We start from the raw sequence: 19,327 nt of genomic DNA on the forward strand, positions 1-19,327 counted from the left end.
CTCTTGGCCATATCCAGAATTTTGGTGACTGGGCTGAGGGCGTCCAGGAGCTTATCCTGGCACGCCCTCCAGGATCTATCAATCCCTTTTTTGGGATCACAAATAAACTTTTGAAGGAAGGTAGACATGCGAGGGTCAATCTCTGGGGTCAGGGCTAACTTCCCCTCCAGCGATGGGCGTGGACATTCCGGCCGTAGACCGTTGCGGGCTTCTTTTTCCAACGGACGGCAAATATGCTCTGCCACATATGCGGTGACTTTCTCTGCAGGGACCCACTCCGAGGAGCGGGGTTGGACGATGTCGTTGGGATCCAACATATCTGAAGTGATTTGTGGGGGAACTGGACGTGAAGGGAGCCAAGGCCTTGAAGGGCCGGGAGAATCGTGGTCACCAGCCCCGTCCGCGTCGGTAGACAGGAGGACTGGGGTGGGGGGATTCCCTGCAGGTGGCAAGGTTTGGCTATTTACAAACGCCTGTCGCAGACGCTCGAAAGCATCCGAATCTACCCCAGGTTCCCGGGGACGTTTGGCCAGCGGGGGCCCAGTGGGAGCGGGGTCTGAAGACCCTGAGGTGGAAGGACCAGCAGCTATCCGCTGTGCTGGCCCGGGTTATGTCCCCTCCACAGGCCCTCAAAGGCCAATACAGGACCTCACAAGAGGCGTCAGCAATGCACAATACCGACTCCGAAACCCTCAAGGCAATTATTTTGCAGCCGGGAAACGGAGCGTGAAATATGGAAATCGGTACTCAGGACACCGCCGCCATATACGGACCCCCACGGGCCAGAGCTCCGTGACTGAAGCGCGCGCACAGTGTTTGAACTCCTGAGGAGAATCAAACACCGCGTCGTGCCAAAGCCAGCCTCGCGCGCCCCCTGTCGGCGGGAGGACCGCAGAGCGAGCCAGCGTAGGTACGGGAACCCCCTGTACCCGCGGCACCACTGTAAAGGAGCGCCGAAAGCGCACGAAACACACCGCAATATGCGGTTCTGAAAAGAAACGATAACGCATCAAGAGTACAGCGGGAAACGCGCCTGAAAAGCAAGAACAATGGCGAAACCGCAAATAACAATAATAAACGGAATACAAAGCCTGAAACCAGTAAAGGTTCAATACACAATAGCTAAACAGCATAAAAACGGCACACAAAGCATGGAAGCATTAAGTAGCCAACAGTACTACACAGGAAAAACAAAGGAGCACTTAAATTTAGCTGCGGAGCAGCGAAGGAAGAGGGTACACTGACAGAGGACTATGTTGGGCTCTCTAGCCCCTGATTGGACATTGGTGCTCCTTCCTGATTGGTTGTTGCCATGTTGTTTTCTCTACTACTTTTTCCCATTGTTCCATGGGAAACTGTTTTGTTTGTTTCTACGCTGCTATGGAGAATAAAGTGGAGAAAGATGGCATAATCCTAGCCTCCAGTCCCGACATAGAATTGCTTTTGTATAATAAAAATGATAAATAATAAAAAAGAGTATTTCCATCCCTACCAGGATCATATCAACCATGCCTACAGCAGCACATTACATGCCCACAGTCCACTTCGCCCTGTGACTTCCCACCACCCTGCAACAGGTTATGTATGACTGTATAGATGGGGGGAGGAGAGAGTGTGGGCACGTGCACATGGGTGTCTGTGCGCATGCGCATGGGTGTCTGGCTATGGTAGATCAGATGGAATGTATGCCTGTATGTTTCTCTTTGTGTGCATTCATTTTGTATAAGTCATACCTTTGTCAGGGTTTGTTCCAAGTCCTGCTGTCTCTTGCACCGTGGTACTGTTCCTTTAATCTGGGATGACATCCATATTCTTGTCCTACCAGTCTTAATGGCCTGGGTTTTACATTGTGTTGTAGGATGAGCTATGGTTTGTATCACCCCCTTCCCGAAGGGGTCACCCTAACCCCATCCGAGTGCATTTCCATTCCCAAAGTCAATTTTCTGAGTAGCCATTTTCCAGGACCTCTTGACGACCATACCAAAACCGTACTGTGGACTCTGTGCCAACCCATTGCTGATCATTGGTTCGATTTCTCATCACTCTGATTTGCTTTCTTCTTATTCTATGGCTTTCCTTTCTCCTCCTGTGTTTGTCCCTACCCTAGAGCATAAATTATTTAACATCTTTTTGACCAAATAAGTTTGACTTGTATCCTTCCACTGTTCATGTTTAGGGGATTACTTTTTTGGGGGGCACGGGAAGGTTAAGGGCTCGATTTATATGTTGGTGGTATATGTACTCCTTTGCAACACAGCAACAGAGTATACATACCTCCAACATGAAGGCCCACCCACCTGCTTTAAATGTGGGTAGACCTTCAGTTTGGCTGCAGCGGTGACTATTCCATCAACTGCTATAGCCAAACCTTTCCGACAGCCCGACAGAGTAAGGGTCGTCGGAGAAATGGTCTGCCCGCCCAATCCGGATGGGTGGACAAGTAGCTATTTTTAGGTTGAGCCTAATCAGCGCGCAAATGCTGCTTAGGATCTGACCTTTTGGAATCTGTTTGTACTTTTTAGAAAACTCGTGCATGTACTGCACTGTTTCCAATGAGTACTCGTGCATGTAAGGCATCCACCTTGCGAGAACGAGCAGCTTCGCCATCGGTTTCCAATTATCACGCCCGCGCTTGTTAATTGGAAACAGATGGCGCTGCAAGGTAGATGCCGTACATGCATGAGTGCTTTCACTTTCGTGCCAGCTCTTTGCTTCGTCCTGCTAATGGCTCTTCCCTCCTGTCGCCTCCCCTGTTCTCACTCCTGTGCTTATATCTGGCCTACTGTCACCCCTCACAACCCGCTGTGCCTCCCCACCCCCTCCTCACCTAGCCCAGGCTCTGCTTCCTGGAGCAAAGTGATGCAGGTCCCTCAGCCCTATCAGCGCAGCTCCTCTGTCAGCACGTGGCTGAATGAGGCTGTCAGGCAGGAAACTGCTTTTCTTTTCCTTTTGTCTTGTTTCTCCTCTTTTGCACTCACTACTCTAGGTCATCCCCTTTTCTTCTCCAGCATACAGATCACAGCAAAGCCGGCCCTTCCCTCGAACAAGCATCTGAAGTGTGCTGAAGTGTGTGCCGCCCCGCGTGGGCATACACTGCCTCTGCTCGCCCTAATCCTTGACACTCAAGTTTGTTTTAAAATGTCTGCCTCTCTGGGTGATGTTAAGAGGGGTCAGGCCGTCTCTCCTCGGCCGCTTCGGAGCCGGCACTCCCTCCCAGACTTGTTATGACATTACAGATCTTCAAACACAAGAGAGGAAGCGATGACCCGGCACGGGCGCAGCCCCAGACCTGACATTTATTGTGCGCAAAGACGATAAGGGCAATTGTCAACAACACATTTTTTTTTAGCGCCAACACGTCTGCTTGTCTCCATGTACTCCAGAGACAGCTCAGCACCCAGAGCACTTGCTTCTGATAAACTGTCTTCGGCCTATGAAAAGGCTATCATGTTACCCCCTGCTTATTAGATAGGCTACATAAAGGGGCACTTGACAGCTACCCTGCCGTTCACTAATGTGACTGTTGTCAGGGCTGTGGGCATAGAAATCATATTTGTGAGTTTATGTTGAAAAACTATTTCTTCAAATAAATGTCTATCAATGCAGGGCCAAAATCTGATCTGATGTACTAAGGTGAAACAATTTCGTTTGTTAAAGAAATTGACTTATTTGTATTTCGAAGACACGTTCTCATATTTTGATACGATGATCCCTGCATGATTTATATGGCAAATAGTTTCAAGGCTTCGGTCATGCACAGCTTCTTAGAGCCAAGCCAGACCCTTGGCTCGGCTCTAGCTCGCTCTCCCTGTTAATTTGCTGACTTGTCCACCCTTAAATATTAACATATTCTACCATATAAACACAAATTGGAGCTCCAACTCCCCCTAAGCTTTCAGCGATTTCGTGATTCTCCTGCAAAATCCACCTTCATGAGCGATGTCTGCATTTTCTGTTAAGGAGCAGCAAAATAATTATAATGTCTTATAGTTAATTTCTTCAATGATGCAAGGCTACTGGCTCTTCACACAAGGCACTTCATAACGTGCCTGTGCGTGCCTCTGACGCATTGCATCCGTCTTTGATAATATATACACCCTGCCCTAGTTGCTAACACAGTATCTTCGAATCACAAGATTGTCCTGATGCATGTGTGATCTGCTGCAGGCTGGAACCATTACTTTTGCCAACCATGTTTACAAAACTTGCCACCCTCCCCTTCATTGATTCCTAATCTCACCACTCTCCCATCGCTACTTTGGGTTCCCCTAATCCCCCCAACGTTGCTTTAAGTTCTCTCCCACCCTTCCGTAGTTGCTTTCACTTCAACCCCACCCTCCCATCATTGCTTTTAATTTTCAAATCCGCCCAGGAAAAATGCGGCAGAGGCAAGCATGCATTCCTGAATTACACTGCATGACCCAGTGTGTAGTAATTGAATAGCTATCCCTAGCGGCACATGACCCAGCATAATATGCTGCATGACTAAACACTTATAAGATACCAAAGGTGAAACCTATTGGTTATGCCAATGCTTGTTTCTTTTTACTGGCAAACCCTGGCGGTGAGGCACAGTAAAAACCAAATAACACTCCTTTTCTATTCCACTAGGCATGCTGCCCACTTTCTTACTGATTTTTCTGTCCATTGGCACTTAAAATATTTTCTTCCTTTGCCATACTCTGTATAACTATGCATCTGAGAGCCTTCATGGTATTGACTCTGTACAACTAATATTTAAATTTTTGTAATAAAAACCTTTAACTTTTCATTGAGCTAGTACTCCGTTATTGAGTGGGGTCTATTCAATCTGCTTATACTATTATTTAATGAAACTTTTTACTCTGCTGATTTGATATTTGAGGAGGTGCCTCAATGCAGGACACACTGCCTGACAGTCTTCGATCCAGTAAATGTGGGAGGTTTGATTCAGATAACTTTTCGGGGTGTTTAAATTTAGGGGTATTGTTTCGTTTTCACAGTGTCTCCTGATTGGCTCTGGGCGGGTTAAAACTTGTGTATCAACTTGTTGTAGACTCATGCTCTATACCACAGAAGAGAAGTTTAACTTCCTTAAGAGCAGGCAAGGAAGAGAAAATGGTCTTTAGAGGGGAAACATATTTATAAAATAAATAAACTTAAATCACAAGAACTTTTGAAAATCATTTGTTTTAAGTGTGAGCGGTTGAAATGCTTTCATTCATTAATTCTCCTTTTTACTCCCGAGTCCTGGCTTCCACCCATTCTCCTTATGTGGGCTAGAGATCCTTCTACCTTAAGATGGGACTGTAAACCACTTCATGTTTGTACCATGCATGCCTGTTTTTTTCTGTCAAACTTAGTGAATACAAACCTACTCCCAAACTCAGGGATTTCACTCTTAAGGCTGTAGCCCCATATACACTTTTTATTTTTTATTTTCCATTTCCAATCCTCTTTTCTTGTCAGACCAAGAACTTTGCACCACAGTACTCCTGCTCTAAGCTTTATGTATCTTGTCAGTGGTCATGTGCTCCACTGACCTGAAACCACAGTATATTTTCGTGTCCCACGCGCAACAGACTATGTCCTCTTCGACTTAGGAGACTTTTGTACCATCAAGTCCAGTTCCTAATCTGGGCAAGGAGGTTCTAAACTGCACTTTCACATTGGATTGAACTAGTACCTCCTTTTGGTCATGTTGCTGCAGGCCAATTTCACAGTGGAGTCAAACAAACCTTCCTTCCTCCTTGGAGTTAGAGGTCAGGGTCCAGGTCACACTTCGATCTGTGGACTCCAGAAGCTTGCACTGGGCGGGGGAGTAGATCTGTTGTGTTATAGACGGACCACATCAATCCATTATCTGTCTCTCCTGCTCCTGTACAGTTGAGTTGGCTGTTAAGAGGGAGCTGGCCATGGCTGTACCCTACACAGTTTATGGCACACACAGTGCCAGAGCATGATCTTGTGGCACCGCAGCCACCACCTATGGTGTTATAAAGGACACAATCCGGTCCGTGGGCGGGAGTGGACACGATTGGGTGTACAATCTAGGCATGGCATGAAGTCCGCCACCGAGCTCGGCTGGAGGTTCTGTTCACTCCCTCAGTTCCATTGATTAGACACCCAATATTTTCGTTTACTCAGGATGCAGGCGTGTGTGATAGACTTGGATGACTCCACTTACTACTATGGGAGCAGCATTCCCCTGCTTGACCGATTCACCTATTACCAGCTTACAGCAGCCCTACGTGCCTCTTATGCCTCCCCGCCTGCTGCGTCCCCCTCACTGCCTGGGATTCCTGGGGAACCCTTCACTACACAAGTTGATCACCGGATTGTATTCTGAAATACGGCGCACTACCCCCCTTCAAGTCCCCACTACCTGCTCGGGCTGGGAGACTTTATTAGGAGGTTCTATCAGACGCCTGAGTGGTTGTCCAAAAGGGGGCTCTTGGATGAGGCGCAATGTGTCAGGTGCTTGGGCCCCCTGTGTAAATCTTTTGCACTTGGCATGGGATTTCCCTGAAATTCGGAGATATTGGGAAACTATTATGGATGGTATAGATAAGATTACGGGGCTACGACTCATTTTTTTGAATTTTTTTTTTAGAAGCTTATAAAGCGATCAGCTACCCACAACGGGGTTGTCGACCGCTAGGATATGTGAGGTCTCTCTAGAGCTTCACAAGTTAAGTTGCACTGTTACTGCTCCTAGGTAAGCGAAGGGTGGCAGTGTGCTGGGGTCGCAGACCATGCACTCAGCTAGAGGATTGGCTGAGGGACGCTTCGTACTCCCAGAGCCAGTTGGCGACTTATTCGAATCTCATGGCGGCCACCTCCCGCCCCAGAGATATTTAGGAACCATTTCGGGCCTATATGCGCTTGTGCGAATCAGCTGAGGCTACTGCAGATTAAGGCTATGACATTTTGTTGCGCTGAGCAGCTCCCCCTAATAGATAGTTTTTACATTGCTAACAATTGTGAGATGGCTACCCACTGGTAGAAGCAAAGTACTGGGCTTTTCATCTCTCTCAGACATGCATGGGCTCAGGAAACTGTGCGGTTAGAGTCAGTCTTTCTCTTCTCCTTGCTCTTTTCCCTTCTGAACTTTCCTTCCTTTACACTTTCTTCTTAATTAACAGGATGGCCTACAGAAAACCTTAAATGAAGAAACAGCAATTCACTGTATCTGGAAGTTGGAAATTTTTATCTGGATTTGTAAGATGTACAAGTAGCGAAGGCTTGTCACTGTCTTCTTTATATGGACTCTGTATCTTCTTGTTGAAAATATAATAAACTGATAAAAAAAAAGTGGGAGCTGGCCAGTGGGCTGTTGAACAGAACTTTGACAAATGCAAGCAAAAGAGGCCTCTTTAACCCTCTGCTTGGGCAGACCACCTTCCCCACCCTCACTCCAGTCCCTAAGCTTAAGAGTCATACGAAGAAATAGGAGCACAGAAAGGTACTGTTTACTGACTAAGTACACCTTTCGGGACACCAATATTGCAATATTCCCCAAAGTATGTGACTCATAACTGTTCTTGATTTTGAGTGAGCAGGACTTTTTGACGGTCTTGCAGCCCATCTCCTCCGTATTCTGTCACAGATAATCTTTCCCTAGGAAAGTGAACTCCATGGTAGGCCAGTCAAACTTGCCCTGCCTATCAGACTTGAAGCAGTTGAATTTGCCTTGATCCTCCCAACTACCATTGGAACCAAGTGCAGATTTTTAGTCTTTGCTGTCTTCCGTCACTAGCTCAAATTTATTTTTGTGTGATCTGAGCATGAATCTAAAGTCTTGTGCCATAATGCAGCACTGGGCAATCTCGGATAGCTCCCAGAATCTGGAGCCCACTCGGGTGTCCCGTCTTCAGTGTTCTGCTCGACCTGCAACTGCTGCCTCTCCTAAACCCTCTGTTGGCTATTCCAGCAGAGCATTGGGGTTAGGGGACAATCCTCTGGATCCATCGCTAAATCGTCTTTCCTACAAGAGGTCTATTTGAGTTTTAGGACACAAATCCAAATGACTGTGGCAAAGATCAGGTGCTACCTCTTGAGTATTATGCTGTACTCATTGAGGCATTGGTGCCCCAGCGAGAGAAGGAGACCATCTATGTTTTGGTGACTACCGCGCTTCTAACACAACCTCTTCTGGCCACCAAGCCCAAAGTCCTCAAGTCAAGAGGTCTGAAGAAAGCCACACACTGAACAGACAATGCCAGTTACTGAAAAGCAAAATTGGGATTCAAAACACTTCCCAGTCATTTTCTTTGGAAACCCTACAAGTTTGTGGTGGTGATTGAAAAGAAACATCTTAGTAGCTACTTATAATGACTTTGGACATCCTAGATACTGCCAGGAACTTGAACACCACTCTGTCTGTAAACCAGCAGTCTTGGTTTACATTTTTGGGCCTCCTCTAAGACAGCAAGGAGAAAATCATTGAACGCAATGTTGACTTGCAGTAGATGTTCAACAAACAGAGACCCTTCGCAATATAAAACAGAAACAGTGACTGTAAAATTGTTGATTACTATCCTTGCAGTATAACCAAGATCACAATCTCTGTTCCAGACAGTGAAGGCTTCTTTTAAGATCTTCATGCCACCAGCAGGCACTTACTTATTCTCAGCTTCCAGATAGCAGTCGAAAAAGAGAAGTGGTGGATGAGGGAACAAGTCTACCTTCCTTCCATAGTTTCAAGAAATGCCAGGAAATCCCAGTGACTTGACCATCTCAGTCTGCCTGCCTCCTCAGGGTCATCTCCATCCATTTTGGATGGGAAGTGTTGTTTTCGCTGCCAGAGTAGGGGGCAAGGCTTTACCTCCAACCATCACTGGAACTCTGTGATTTTGAAGGGCTGTGATGTAAAGCTTCATCAACCTCTCGCATCAAGACCACTTCTGACTGGGCAGTATACCACTAACTTTGGGAGATGTCTTTGCAATAGTAATGGAATCTGTTCTGCCCTCTGGAAAGCAGGAATATCTCTTCCAATAATTCATTGAAAGGAAAAAGTGTGAAGAAATCTGCCTGCCCCATTCTGCATCTTTACTATCTAATTCAGTTCCTTCCACTGTGGCTCTGGCCCTGGCAAGTACCCAAATTGACAGGTTCTGTCCTTGCTATGGTGAAACCATGCCCCCAACCTCACAGTAGGACTCCTTTTCTATCAGCCACATATGCAACTCATAGTCACATCTGGCTTTACTGCAGGAACCCCCCCAGTAGTGCCTTGTGGGTCAGTCACCACACAAGTTCATCTTTGGTGCACTGAAAGCCTTCATGCCACTAGTGAGATCTATAGACGTTATAATGCACACAGGCAACGCAACAGACATCTTCAGTGAGGGAAAACAAGTGAATACCCATTTCCCATACCTCTTCTGGCTGGCAGTGGAAATGGGTAATCAGGTGTGGAAATGTTTTATTGGCTCCCACACTAAGGCAGACAAACACCAGTGCAGACCAGCTGAGCACCCATCTTCACTTTTATTGCAACTGGGTTTCACCAGGAAGTCCTCAACTTGCATCATTAAGCTCTGGGAAGAGCCTGTGATAGATGCGTTTGCCACTCATTTCAATTCCAGATACAACAACCAGTTTACTGCCTCAATGTTTCATGGTTTCCCACCGAATGGGAGAAAAGGTAGGAGTGGGATGATTCTTTACTCCTAATTCTTAGGCTCTTTGCCGTTATCAGAGGAAAAGAACCTTTACAGTGCTGCTAACTCCTGAGCTATTGCCTAAAAGTGTGGCTAGACACTCATCATACCTTTTTATTTAAAAAAAAAATATCTTCACTTAGATTTTCAGCAACCCAACATATCTAGCATTACTAGGGTGTAGTTGTCCAGGGACTCGTCTATTGAGGCCATAACAGGGCTGAGGCATCTGATATTCATGAGCGTTTTGCAGCCTGGAAAGAAGCCTCATTGGTCCTCATTGACCAGGACCCCCAGCTCTAGGAAGCAACCTATTAGCTAGTATCTTAAATGTAAATACGAAAATTATTTCTAACATAGACATCAGTCGTATGAGAAGAGCTCCGTTGGGTTTATTTTAGGCATCACAATGACGGCCTCTCCCATGTTGTTTGGTGATATAAGTCTCTGCTTTGCCTCCAAGTACACTAAGTGCATTATAACTTAACAGAAAGTGCAAGACACCAGTTGCGCTTGTAAGTTTAATAGTAATACCCTGGGTGCCCATTCAGCAGCTTGCCAGCATCCAGCTGCTGCTTATTCCACTCCCTGCAGATCATAAGAATCAGAATGTAGAGGGTCCTGGAATGTTAAGGCGGTGGAGGAATGCAGGGATCGTGAAGGCAGGACAGACCCGCATAAGCATTCAGACTGCATGTACATCATAGCAGCGCAAACAGTTTTTGAATGACAGCTTTTGCAGTAGGACCATTCTTCCCAATAGATGGCAGAGTTCCCAGCCCACACAATGCTAATGACAGAGAACCTATGTGCAAGTGACAGATTCAACTTCATTCTTTTTATTCTTCTGTTAGCCTCCAACTTCTATGCGATTAGGAGGCAATGCTGGAATTCATTTTGACAAACTGATTATATTAATCTATTCTGAGTCTTAACAGAATACATTGCATCTTCACACAGTATGTTGTTAATTTTTATGGTTTTTAGTGTTTCAGCTCTTCAGAGATCTTCACTGTCCACAATCTAAGTGCAGGCTCTCGAATCGATGGGCCAGGGCTCCAGGATTTCTGTCCCACCATCTTGCAGCAGTTGGAGTCTCGGGCGTGCACGGCTGAGAACCTGGAGAATGAAGAAAATGAGAGGACAGAAGAAGGAAAGCCAAGCTCAGCTGAGGGTGAGAATATTTGGACAGCCTGGAAGCAGGATCTGTCCTCTGACAGAGAGTTTAACCCTACTTCTTTGGGCATCGCTGGGCACAATTCAGGAAGCTGTCATTGCCCCATCCTTTCTTTTCGTTGTTTTTGAGGCAGAAGTAGATTGTTGATATGATTTCCTAGTTACTACCAGCCTATACAAACTTTTGCCAACTGCACTGTCGCCCCTTCAAGTATACCCTTGTGATGTGGTAAAGTGTCCTTGCACAACATTCCCTTTGTTCAAAGCAACTACATAAGCAGAGAGAAAGTACTATGCCAAAAGACATAACATAAACAAATGTAGTCTTGAAGGAGACAGACTGAATTACTTGAAGCAGAGAACTGAGGCAGTATGGACTGCTGTGCTGTCACTAGAAAGTGTACATCAGTGTAATTCGCTGGTATCCTTCGTAGCTTATATGCTTGAATTATGCTGCTGTAACTGGAAGACCACCAGGAAATCGAGGTTTATTATTGGAAACTAAGGGGCACATGCATCATTTTAAATACAGGTTGCAAAGGGGCAGATTCGCAGAATCTGCCCCTTTGTGACCGGTATTTTTGCATTTGAGATGCATCCACGCAAATGCAAATTCGCAATTTAAGTAATCGCAAAATTTGGGAATACGTAAATTGCAAATGCATTTAGGGAATCGCAAATTGCCATTCTCTAAATGCAATGCATGATGCAATTTTAAATTGCGATTTCGCAATTGGGGATTGCACATTACCATCAATTTAAAGTTGATAGTAATTTGCGAAAACTTTGAAAAATGCACTAAAGTGCATTTTTCAAAGTTCCATGTTACACACACACATGCGGTCACATGGCAATTTCAGGGGTGCACCGGGGTGTCCTTTTGGCACCCTTGCACCCTTGAAATTGCATACGCAGTTTGCGAGTACCTATTTGGTACTCGCAAATTGTTCATGCAATTCCCATTCATTCCTGTGGGCTTCTAGGCCCATAGGAATGAATGGGTTGCTATTCCTTAATTGCGAATTGCAATTTGCAATTAAGGAATATGTAGGAATCACAATTATTTTAGTGATTCCTACATACATAAAGAATAGCGATTTCTAAAAAATTGCTATTAAGGAATCTCAATTCCTTATGTTGTATGTGCCCCTAAATTCCTCTGTTTTTTTTCTTGAAAGTTTGTCCATTAGTATTTGGGCCAAATTTTACGAGCAAAAGCTCTGACTGTAGGAGCTGCAGAACTATATTATGTGCCTGGAGCTGTGGAATTGGGTTGTTCTTGGTGGAAGTAGACCACCTCACTGTGTCCATGGGAGACTTCAATCTGGAACAGGCTCCATGGTGCTTTTTCCCATGTTAACACACAGCAGCAGGTGCAGGCCAGTCCGTTTCCCTGCATGTGGCTGTATTAGCATCCCTCCCTTGTGCTCCCTATACATGACTATGATGGTTTCTCCTGCATGTCGCAGTAGGGGCATGTAGAGATAGTAGTTTTCCTTGTTTTTACCCCTGATCATGGCAGTAGTGGCTTACCCTGTCTGTGCCCTTGCATGGAAATGGGATCCCTTGTTTCTATCCCTGCAGTTGGTAGTAGTGATTTCCCCTGCTTGCAGACCCTGTAAGGTGCCTCTGTATACCTCCTGCACAACACATTAGTGCCTTTTTCTCTTTTTTCTTTCTGCGTGAGCTGAAAAGTTGTCAAAGTCTTCAGTTGTCTCCGATGTATGCATGAACATGATGTGTGCTTAATGATTGTTTTTCTTGGTCTGCTCTCATGGGACTCGCATGTGTTTTTTGTTTTTCTCTATACACTTTGGTTGCGCTTGCCCTGTGTGCGATTGTTGCATCTTGTTCTGCGCGTGGTGATATCATTTTGCCTGTATAGTGTTGGCTGTTGCACTTCCTCTGTTTTTTTGAGGTTTTGTGCCCTCTAGAAGAACAATATACCCTGGGAGTGACTGAAACCCTACTGCCACCAGGTACTGAGCCCAGAAAGAAATTAGACTCCTGAGCTGGAAGACACCCTGGATCAGCACCAGGGTCACGTCCTTGATAGTACGTCTGTGTTAAAGGCTTCTCTTTGAAGAGTAGAGCGGTTAAAAGAAGTGCTGTACAATTTAGACCTTTTACGAATAGCAGAACAACATTTTCATTTTATTAGCTGTACTCTGAACTCCCCAACACTTTTTTTTAATATATACCACTCTGGCATAAAAAAGGTCAGTACCTACAGCGATGCTTGGTAGAGTTGGTGGTAGATGACCTATATTGAAGACATTATATGATCGATCCTGGCTCAAAAGAAACCAGATTTATTGCAGCTAAACTGTCCTCCAACGATTTTGTGTGGAGACTACATGAATAGGCCACTGTTAAACAAAGCAATTTGTAATGAGGACAAAAATATAAATACAATATAGACCAGATGCTTAAGTTAAAGATTACCTGAGCCGCATAAGTTCAACCGAACATTATGGAAAAAGTGTAGGGTTGCCAATTAAGAAATGTGAAGCGAAAATGAATAACAAAAATTCTGGATAAGATGCCTTTGAAGTGGAAGTTGGTTCTGTTAGTGGAATAATCTTACTATTTAAGTCAGAGTACAGCAGGGCTGTAGAAACCAAAGTACAATCCCAAGTGAGGATCTCATTTACACAGAAGGATTTATTGAGTGTTAGATATAGATAAGAGGCCATTTGGGAACTCTTGATTGTCTATTGCACACTTGTGGCTTCTGCTAGTTGGTTCAGTCACCCCCTCTTTGCAACAAAGTCTAATTTGCTGTAAGGTGACTGCCAAAAAGGAAAATAATTTGTACTCTGTTCCGAATCTAGAAACAATGGGTTTCATTTAACGACAGCCAATCCCTCCCAAAGTGAAATCCTCTTGAAAAGAACAGGGACGCTTTGCTCTCCGTGCATTGAATGCTGTTCATGCACTCGCTTGACCATAGCATCATGCATCTTTGTGATGGGTATGGAATCTAGACAACCTCACCAATTTTCTTCTCCCTTGGAAGTTTCCGAGATTGATTTCCAGCTAAACCTCAAAATCCACAGTAGCGAAAGTCCTTCTTGTATTTCTGACTGGAACTGCCCTTGAGAACTTGCTTTTTGAAGATGGGGCATTTGGAGTCTTGTGTCTCCATGGCCAGCTACCGTTGGAACAAAGGAAAAACATGTCCTGGGCAAGGAATTGAAATTAACTGGAATGGGCATGAAGTGTCACCTGAGACAAATATGCATGATTCCTGCCTGCCATTTTTCACTCAGTCCTCCTCAAAGTGTATTTTCTTTCAAAATGATATCTCATCAAGAACTACGAATTTCCAGGGCTGCTTATGCTCTGTTATAATCTGCATGGTACAGTTCAAAAAGACATGAAGGCCAAACAAATGAGATGTAGAAAACTGTCTTGAGGAAAGAAAGAGCAGTGTGAGGTTTTGTGGCTCAGATTGTTCTATGACCGCAGAGAAACACAAACCTATCTTAGTTCAAGAACTGAGCCCTAGTGACCTCCAGAAAGCAGTCGCAGTTCTGTAACTTCCAGTCCGTTCTGGAGATTGGATCCCACACTGAAATATATGTCTTGATGACTCATCCTTTGTACCCTGGGATTTCTCTCCTTGTGTCGAAATTGCAGAACAGATGATTTGCCAGTGGTGGAGAAAGAATTTCACCCACATTGGGGTTTGCGTTTTCTCTGCATTCGGTTGCATTTTCACCCCAAGTGTAGTGGCACTTATTGCTTTGTGCAATAGTGTTCCTCCTACATGCATTGGAGCTGGTATTTTCCATGCTTGCATTGGGTTTCTCTGTGATTGAGTTTTCCCTCCATGTCCTAGAGGTTCACATTGTATGTGGTAGTGGCATTTTGCCTGTAAATGATGGTTGTACATGTCTCCTGAGAGTGTTTGTGGCATTTCGCTGTTAGGAATCACTTTTAGCTGTCTGTGGTGGTGGCATTGTTTTTGCAAAATCATTTTTGCTGTCCATTTATTTCGGCCCCTCTGCGCCTTTTGTCCGTTGTTGTAAATGCTGTGCTTCTCTCTTGAAGTGACCTTCGTCTCAGCTTCTGCTGTTCACATGCCATCCTTACCCACCTACCTTCTGTAGCTTATGTACATGGTCTGTTTCTGCTGCTTTGTGCTTGCCTGTGCTGCGTCTGCTGCTCTGTGGTCTCCCGGGCAGTGTTGTAACCCCATATCTCTTCTTGTTCCACAGTGTGGGGCTTTGGGTTTCTCACCGTGACTGTGATAAACCTGGCCTCGCTCCTGGGAGTCTTCGTCGTGCCATGCACCAAGAAGCCCTTTTTCCGGTGGATTCTCCTATATTTCATCGCATTGTCCATCGGCACCCTCCTCTGTACTGCGCTTTTCCAGCTCCTCCCCGAGGTGCAGTAGATGGGAAGAGATTGGATCATTTATGTGGTGGGGGCCCTTTGACATCTGTCAAAGACTTAGTAGTGTAGGAGGGGAGGCAGGAAGAGACAACAATCTCTCTGCTGTGTAACCTCTTCGAAACCCCTAGCATGTCCTGTTGCAGGACCCATTTTGTACTAGGTCAGCGCCCTAACTTCCTTAGTTCAGGACTGTTTTACTTAAGGGAATCCCAGCAGCTATCGGAGATGGGTAGGAGAGGAGTGTTGTACCTCTGCTAATTACCTACTTCAAGCCTAACCTCTGCCCTTGTCTTCTGGGAGTGCAGAGACTCAGGAATATTGAAGGTAGTGGGATGTCACCACCCTGAGTATTCGTCTCATCCCACTGGATACTTTTTTGGCCTCTGCACCCCCAAAAGAAGAAGACGGTGATGTCCTGCTTCTGATCGCTGTACCACTCTACATCGTTCCGCTCCATAATTTGGGATTGCACAGGCTTAGTTTGAGTGGTGAAGGTGGTGGTGTGGTGAGATATTGCCCCTCTGACAGCCACCTGTATCTGTCACTGTTGCTCTTCTTTATTTGGGGGTGCAGAAAATTCAGAGGTGTGGAAAGGGGTTTGGTTGTCCGTCTGTTGATCGCCCTACTCTGGCCCTTCCTCACCTCATGCCCACCTTCAGCTCCTATTTTTCTTATTGGGTTATGTAGAATTTTATCTGGGTCTCGTGGTTTTCTCTAAATCTCCAATTCTCTTAATTTGGGAAGTCTGTAGCTAGAAAAGTATTTTGGAAATACTGTGTATTAAAAAAAAAAACAAAAAAAAAACATTTCTTTGGGTTGTCCTTCACCTCGTGCCCTTTTTTCTCTTTACCAAATGGAGAGTCTGATTTAATTTTTCTTAAATTCCAGAAATGTATGTTTTGTTATCACATTCTAATTGTCATTAACTATTGTTTTAATAATTTTGATGGGTATCAAATTTTACTTGTCAAAGGTACTCGCTCCAGCTTCTTGATCTCCTGGACTCCTTATTCACTTAATGAGCCCCTACCCCATCTACTGGATGCAACCTGCAATAAGTCCAATAGCTCATGGACTCTATTTTTTCGCCTTGAAATCACTTTCAGTGCGCTTAGGCAACAGAAGGCGTTTTTCAAAACAGAAAGCATGGAAATGCCTCCTCTGATTGTGTGCTCACAGCAATAGTGGCACTTTCCTTAAACAGGGAGCACTACTTGCAAAAAGAGACCTAAGTGCAGAAATATTTTTATCAGTAGATGCTACTAAAGGCCCATTATGAATTATTGTACAGTAATTTAATCCCTGACTGACAGGTGCCTGGAGACTTTAGTCAACAGGCACACTCAAAAAGAAGCAACCATTTCCGCACAGATTAGCTTTGGTAGATTGCAGCTATTATCATCAATACAGGGGCTTTCTGGAGTAAGTTGTGAACAACATTAGAACAAGAAAAGCAAATTGACAGATCACCTGCTGAATCCCATGGTAAACTGTAATTTACACACCAGAATGGTGCACTAGGATCTTCCTAAGATTGTGTGGTAGAACTAAATCTCTGGGAGACCTGCCGAGCATAGTTAAACTACTGTCCTGATGATTTAAAGAAAACTCTCGCTTGTATTAGCGTGCACCTCTAGGGCCACACATGTACCCAGTGGAAGGGGATTGTCCATTCAGAACATCTGCAGTATCTGGAAATAGACACAGGCAGCGCCTTGTACAGTAGGAGGAAGAATGAACATGCAGATATGATACTTAAAGAGAGTTTTGGGGTGTCCCCTGGACACCCTTGCTCCCACCTGCTAGCTAAAAACCTAGATCCCGATTCACAAAGGTAAAGTTAGACCAAAAGTCTAACTTAGACCAAAAGTCTAACTTTACTACTTTTCAGTATTAACAAGGGTAAAGTTGGTCCAAAAGTCTAAAAGTAGTAACTGACCTTTTTGAATACTGAAAAGTAGAAAAGTTAGACTTTTGGTCCAAGATAGCCATTGTGAATTCGGCCCCTAGGGTTGCTGTTCTAGCTCCTGTCAGCCTCTTTTGATCAAGGCTTTCTGTCCCTGTGCATGGTCCTGGAAAGCTATGGATCAGTTAGCAGACCCAACCTATTGGTGTAAGTAGTCGGAGTTTTGATGAGGCTGGAGCGAGAGCCTTTATACATACATTAAATGAATTGTAAGTGCTGCACAGTCCTGGAGCTGTATTATTCTCCAAAGATTAATTCCCCTTCCCCTACGCACATGCTGAATATGAGGGTTCAGCCCTTTCCAGTTGCTAGAGTGCTTGAGTAGATGCCTATTAACTCCTGCCTTAGACCAAGGCCTTCAGTTACGGGACTGTTCTGCATACGATCTTTATGTCTGTATCTACAATGCAAGTATTGCAAAATCACTAATTGGATTTCTCCCTTTCTCTCTCTCTGGTGTTGGAATCTGCTTTCCTCTGGAATTCTGGATAATTTCTCTCTGGAATCTGCCTTCATCGCCTCATTCTTTTAATTGTGCCCTATGCGCTCCTCTTGGTGGGGCTGTGAGGGATGGGTGCGGGGTTCTCCACACAGTTTGGGGTTACGGCTTCGTCTGTGTGACAGTTATTTCTCTCTGCTCACTGGTTGGGGCCAGTGTCGTCCCCTTCATGAAGAAAAGGTTTTACAACCGGCTGCTGCTCTACTTCATAGCCCTGGCGATTGGCACCCTCTACTCCAATGCCCTCTTTCAGCTAATCCCAGAGGTAGGCACACTCCCTTCTCCCTCACCTGTGAATTCCAGGATAAACTGGGAGAGTAGGGGATATTGTGGTAGTTGAGGGCAGGGACAGTCAATAAAGTGAGGATGTTTGACAGGTGGGGCACCCAATTGTTTGTGGTTGATGCATGCCTTGCTTTGTTGAATGGAATGACTAGTTAGTTACAGTGCACTAGAGGAATGCATTTACTGGACAGTGTATATAGCTGCTCCTTGCCCTGAGCTTAATGTACCCTCCTGCCTTTTTTCTCTACAAACCATATTGGTCAGGTGAGTTGGGGCCTGAGCATGATGTGAACCATTAAACGTAGGAGTAAACATTTTGGATTCCTTAGGATTAGAGTGGAACTGCAATAATGCTTCTATGTTAGGGGAAGAGAAGAGGATTTATGGGTTATTGGGTCAGTGTGGGATGCCCCTTAGTATGTATGGAAGATTTTGGACACCCAAGAGTGCAGTGTAGAATCGTTGTTTGGGTTGGATGCGAGTTCTCTGCACTCTGACGGGGTGTGGGTTTAAAGCAAAAAGTGTTCTCACAGATTCTCCTATATCTACTCCACAGGCATTTGGATTCAACCCATTAGAGGACTATTATGTTTCCAAGTCTGCAGTGGTCTTCGGAGGCTTCTACCTTTTTTTCTTCACTGAGAAGGTTTTAAAGATGATTCTGAAGCAGAAGGATGAGGTAAGATTTAGCTTTGAGAGGAAGGACCTTCCCTTTCATGCTTTTCCACGACATAACATCTAACCCTCCATGCCTCAGTTTATACACATACTCCGGTCTAGGGGTCTTTCTGCATCAGCCTTACTTCCAGCTTCCCTTACTGACCTAACCTTCGCCATACTGCAAATGCCTCACAGAAGGGGCTCTCTAGCTGTACCTCAGTATTTTCCTCTAACGATTTCCTTTAGCCATAGTTCCTCCCTCAACCTCTTCCAGTGCATCTCCTGCAAGAGTGACTGCAGTAGTGCTGGTCATGTTAGCCTTCGGAATCTTGTTTTTTTCCCCTGTGGGTTTGAGGCCAAGTTGTGCTTATTTGGCTGCCACTTTGTCGGTCTTCTCTTGCATCTGCAGATGGGTATGGGATAGCAGGGCCAAGTCATCCACAAAGTCCAGGTCATCGTGCTGCGTCCAGGATGTCCACTAGATACCATTTCTTTTCCTTGATCTGGATGTATCATGACGAAGGTGAGAGCAAACAATCCTGGCACACTCCAGTACTCACTTCAGTGGCGTCTGTGAGCTGCCCTCCATGGACTATCTTGAAGGTTAATCCTTCGGTAGAATTACTGATGATTCTTACATGATTATCTGGCACACCGTAGTGACAGAGGAGTTTCCAAAGGGTCTCTCTGTCC

General features: G+C 45.1%; 1 protein-coding gene across 4 annotated transcripts in view; it reads left to right on the top strand.

The window, feature by feature from the left end:
• SLC39A14 (solute carrier family 39 member 14) overlaps positions 1–19,327 on the top strand; it is a 288,443-nt gene that overhangs the window by 184,592 nt on the left and 84,524 nt on the right. For 2 of the 4 annotated variants that reach the window (XM_085633968.1, XM_085633966.1), the window contains exons 3-5: positions 10,635–10,821; positions 15,047–15,216; positions 18,531–18,653. In XM_085633968.1, coding sequence (XP_085490094.1) covers positions 10,635–10,821; positions 15,047–15,216; positions 18,531–18,653 — 480 coding nt within the window. Of the gene's footprint in view, positions 1–10,634; positions 10,822–15,046; positions 15,217–17,784; positions 17,955–18,530; positions 18,654–19,327 lie in introns of all 4 variants that reach the window. The other 2 variants (XM_085633969.1, XM_085633967.1) reach the window with 1 other exon arrangement.

The sequence above is a fragment of the Triturus cristatus genome, chromosome 11, assembly GCF_964204655.1.
Source record: "Triturus cristatus chromosome 11, aTriCri1.1, whole genome shotgun sequence".
NCBI classification, from domain to species: Eukaryota; Metazoa; Chordata; class Amphibia; order Caudata; family Salamandridae; genus Triturus; species Triturus cristatus.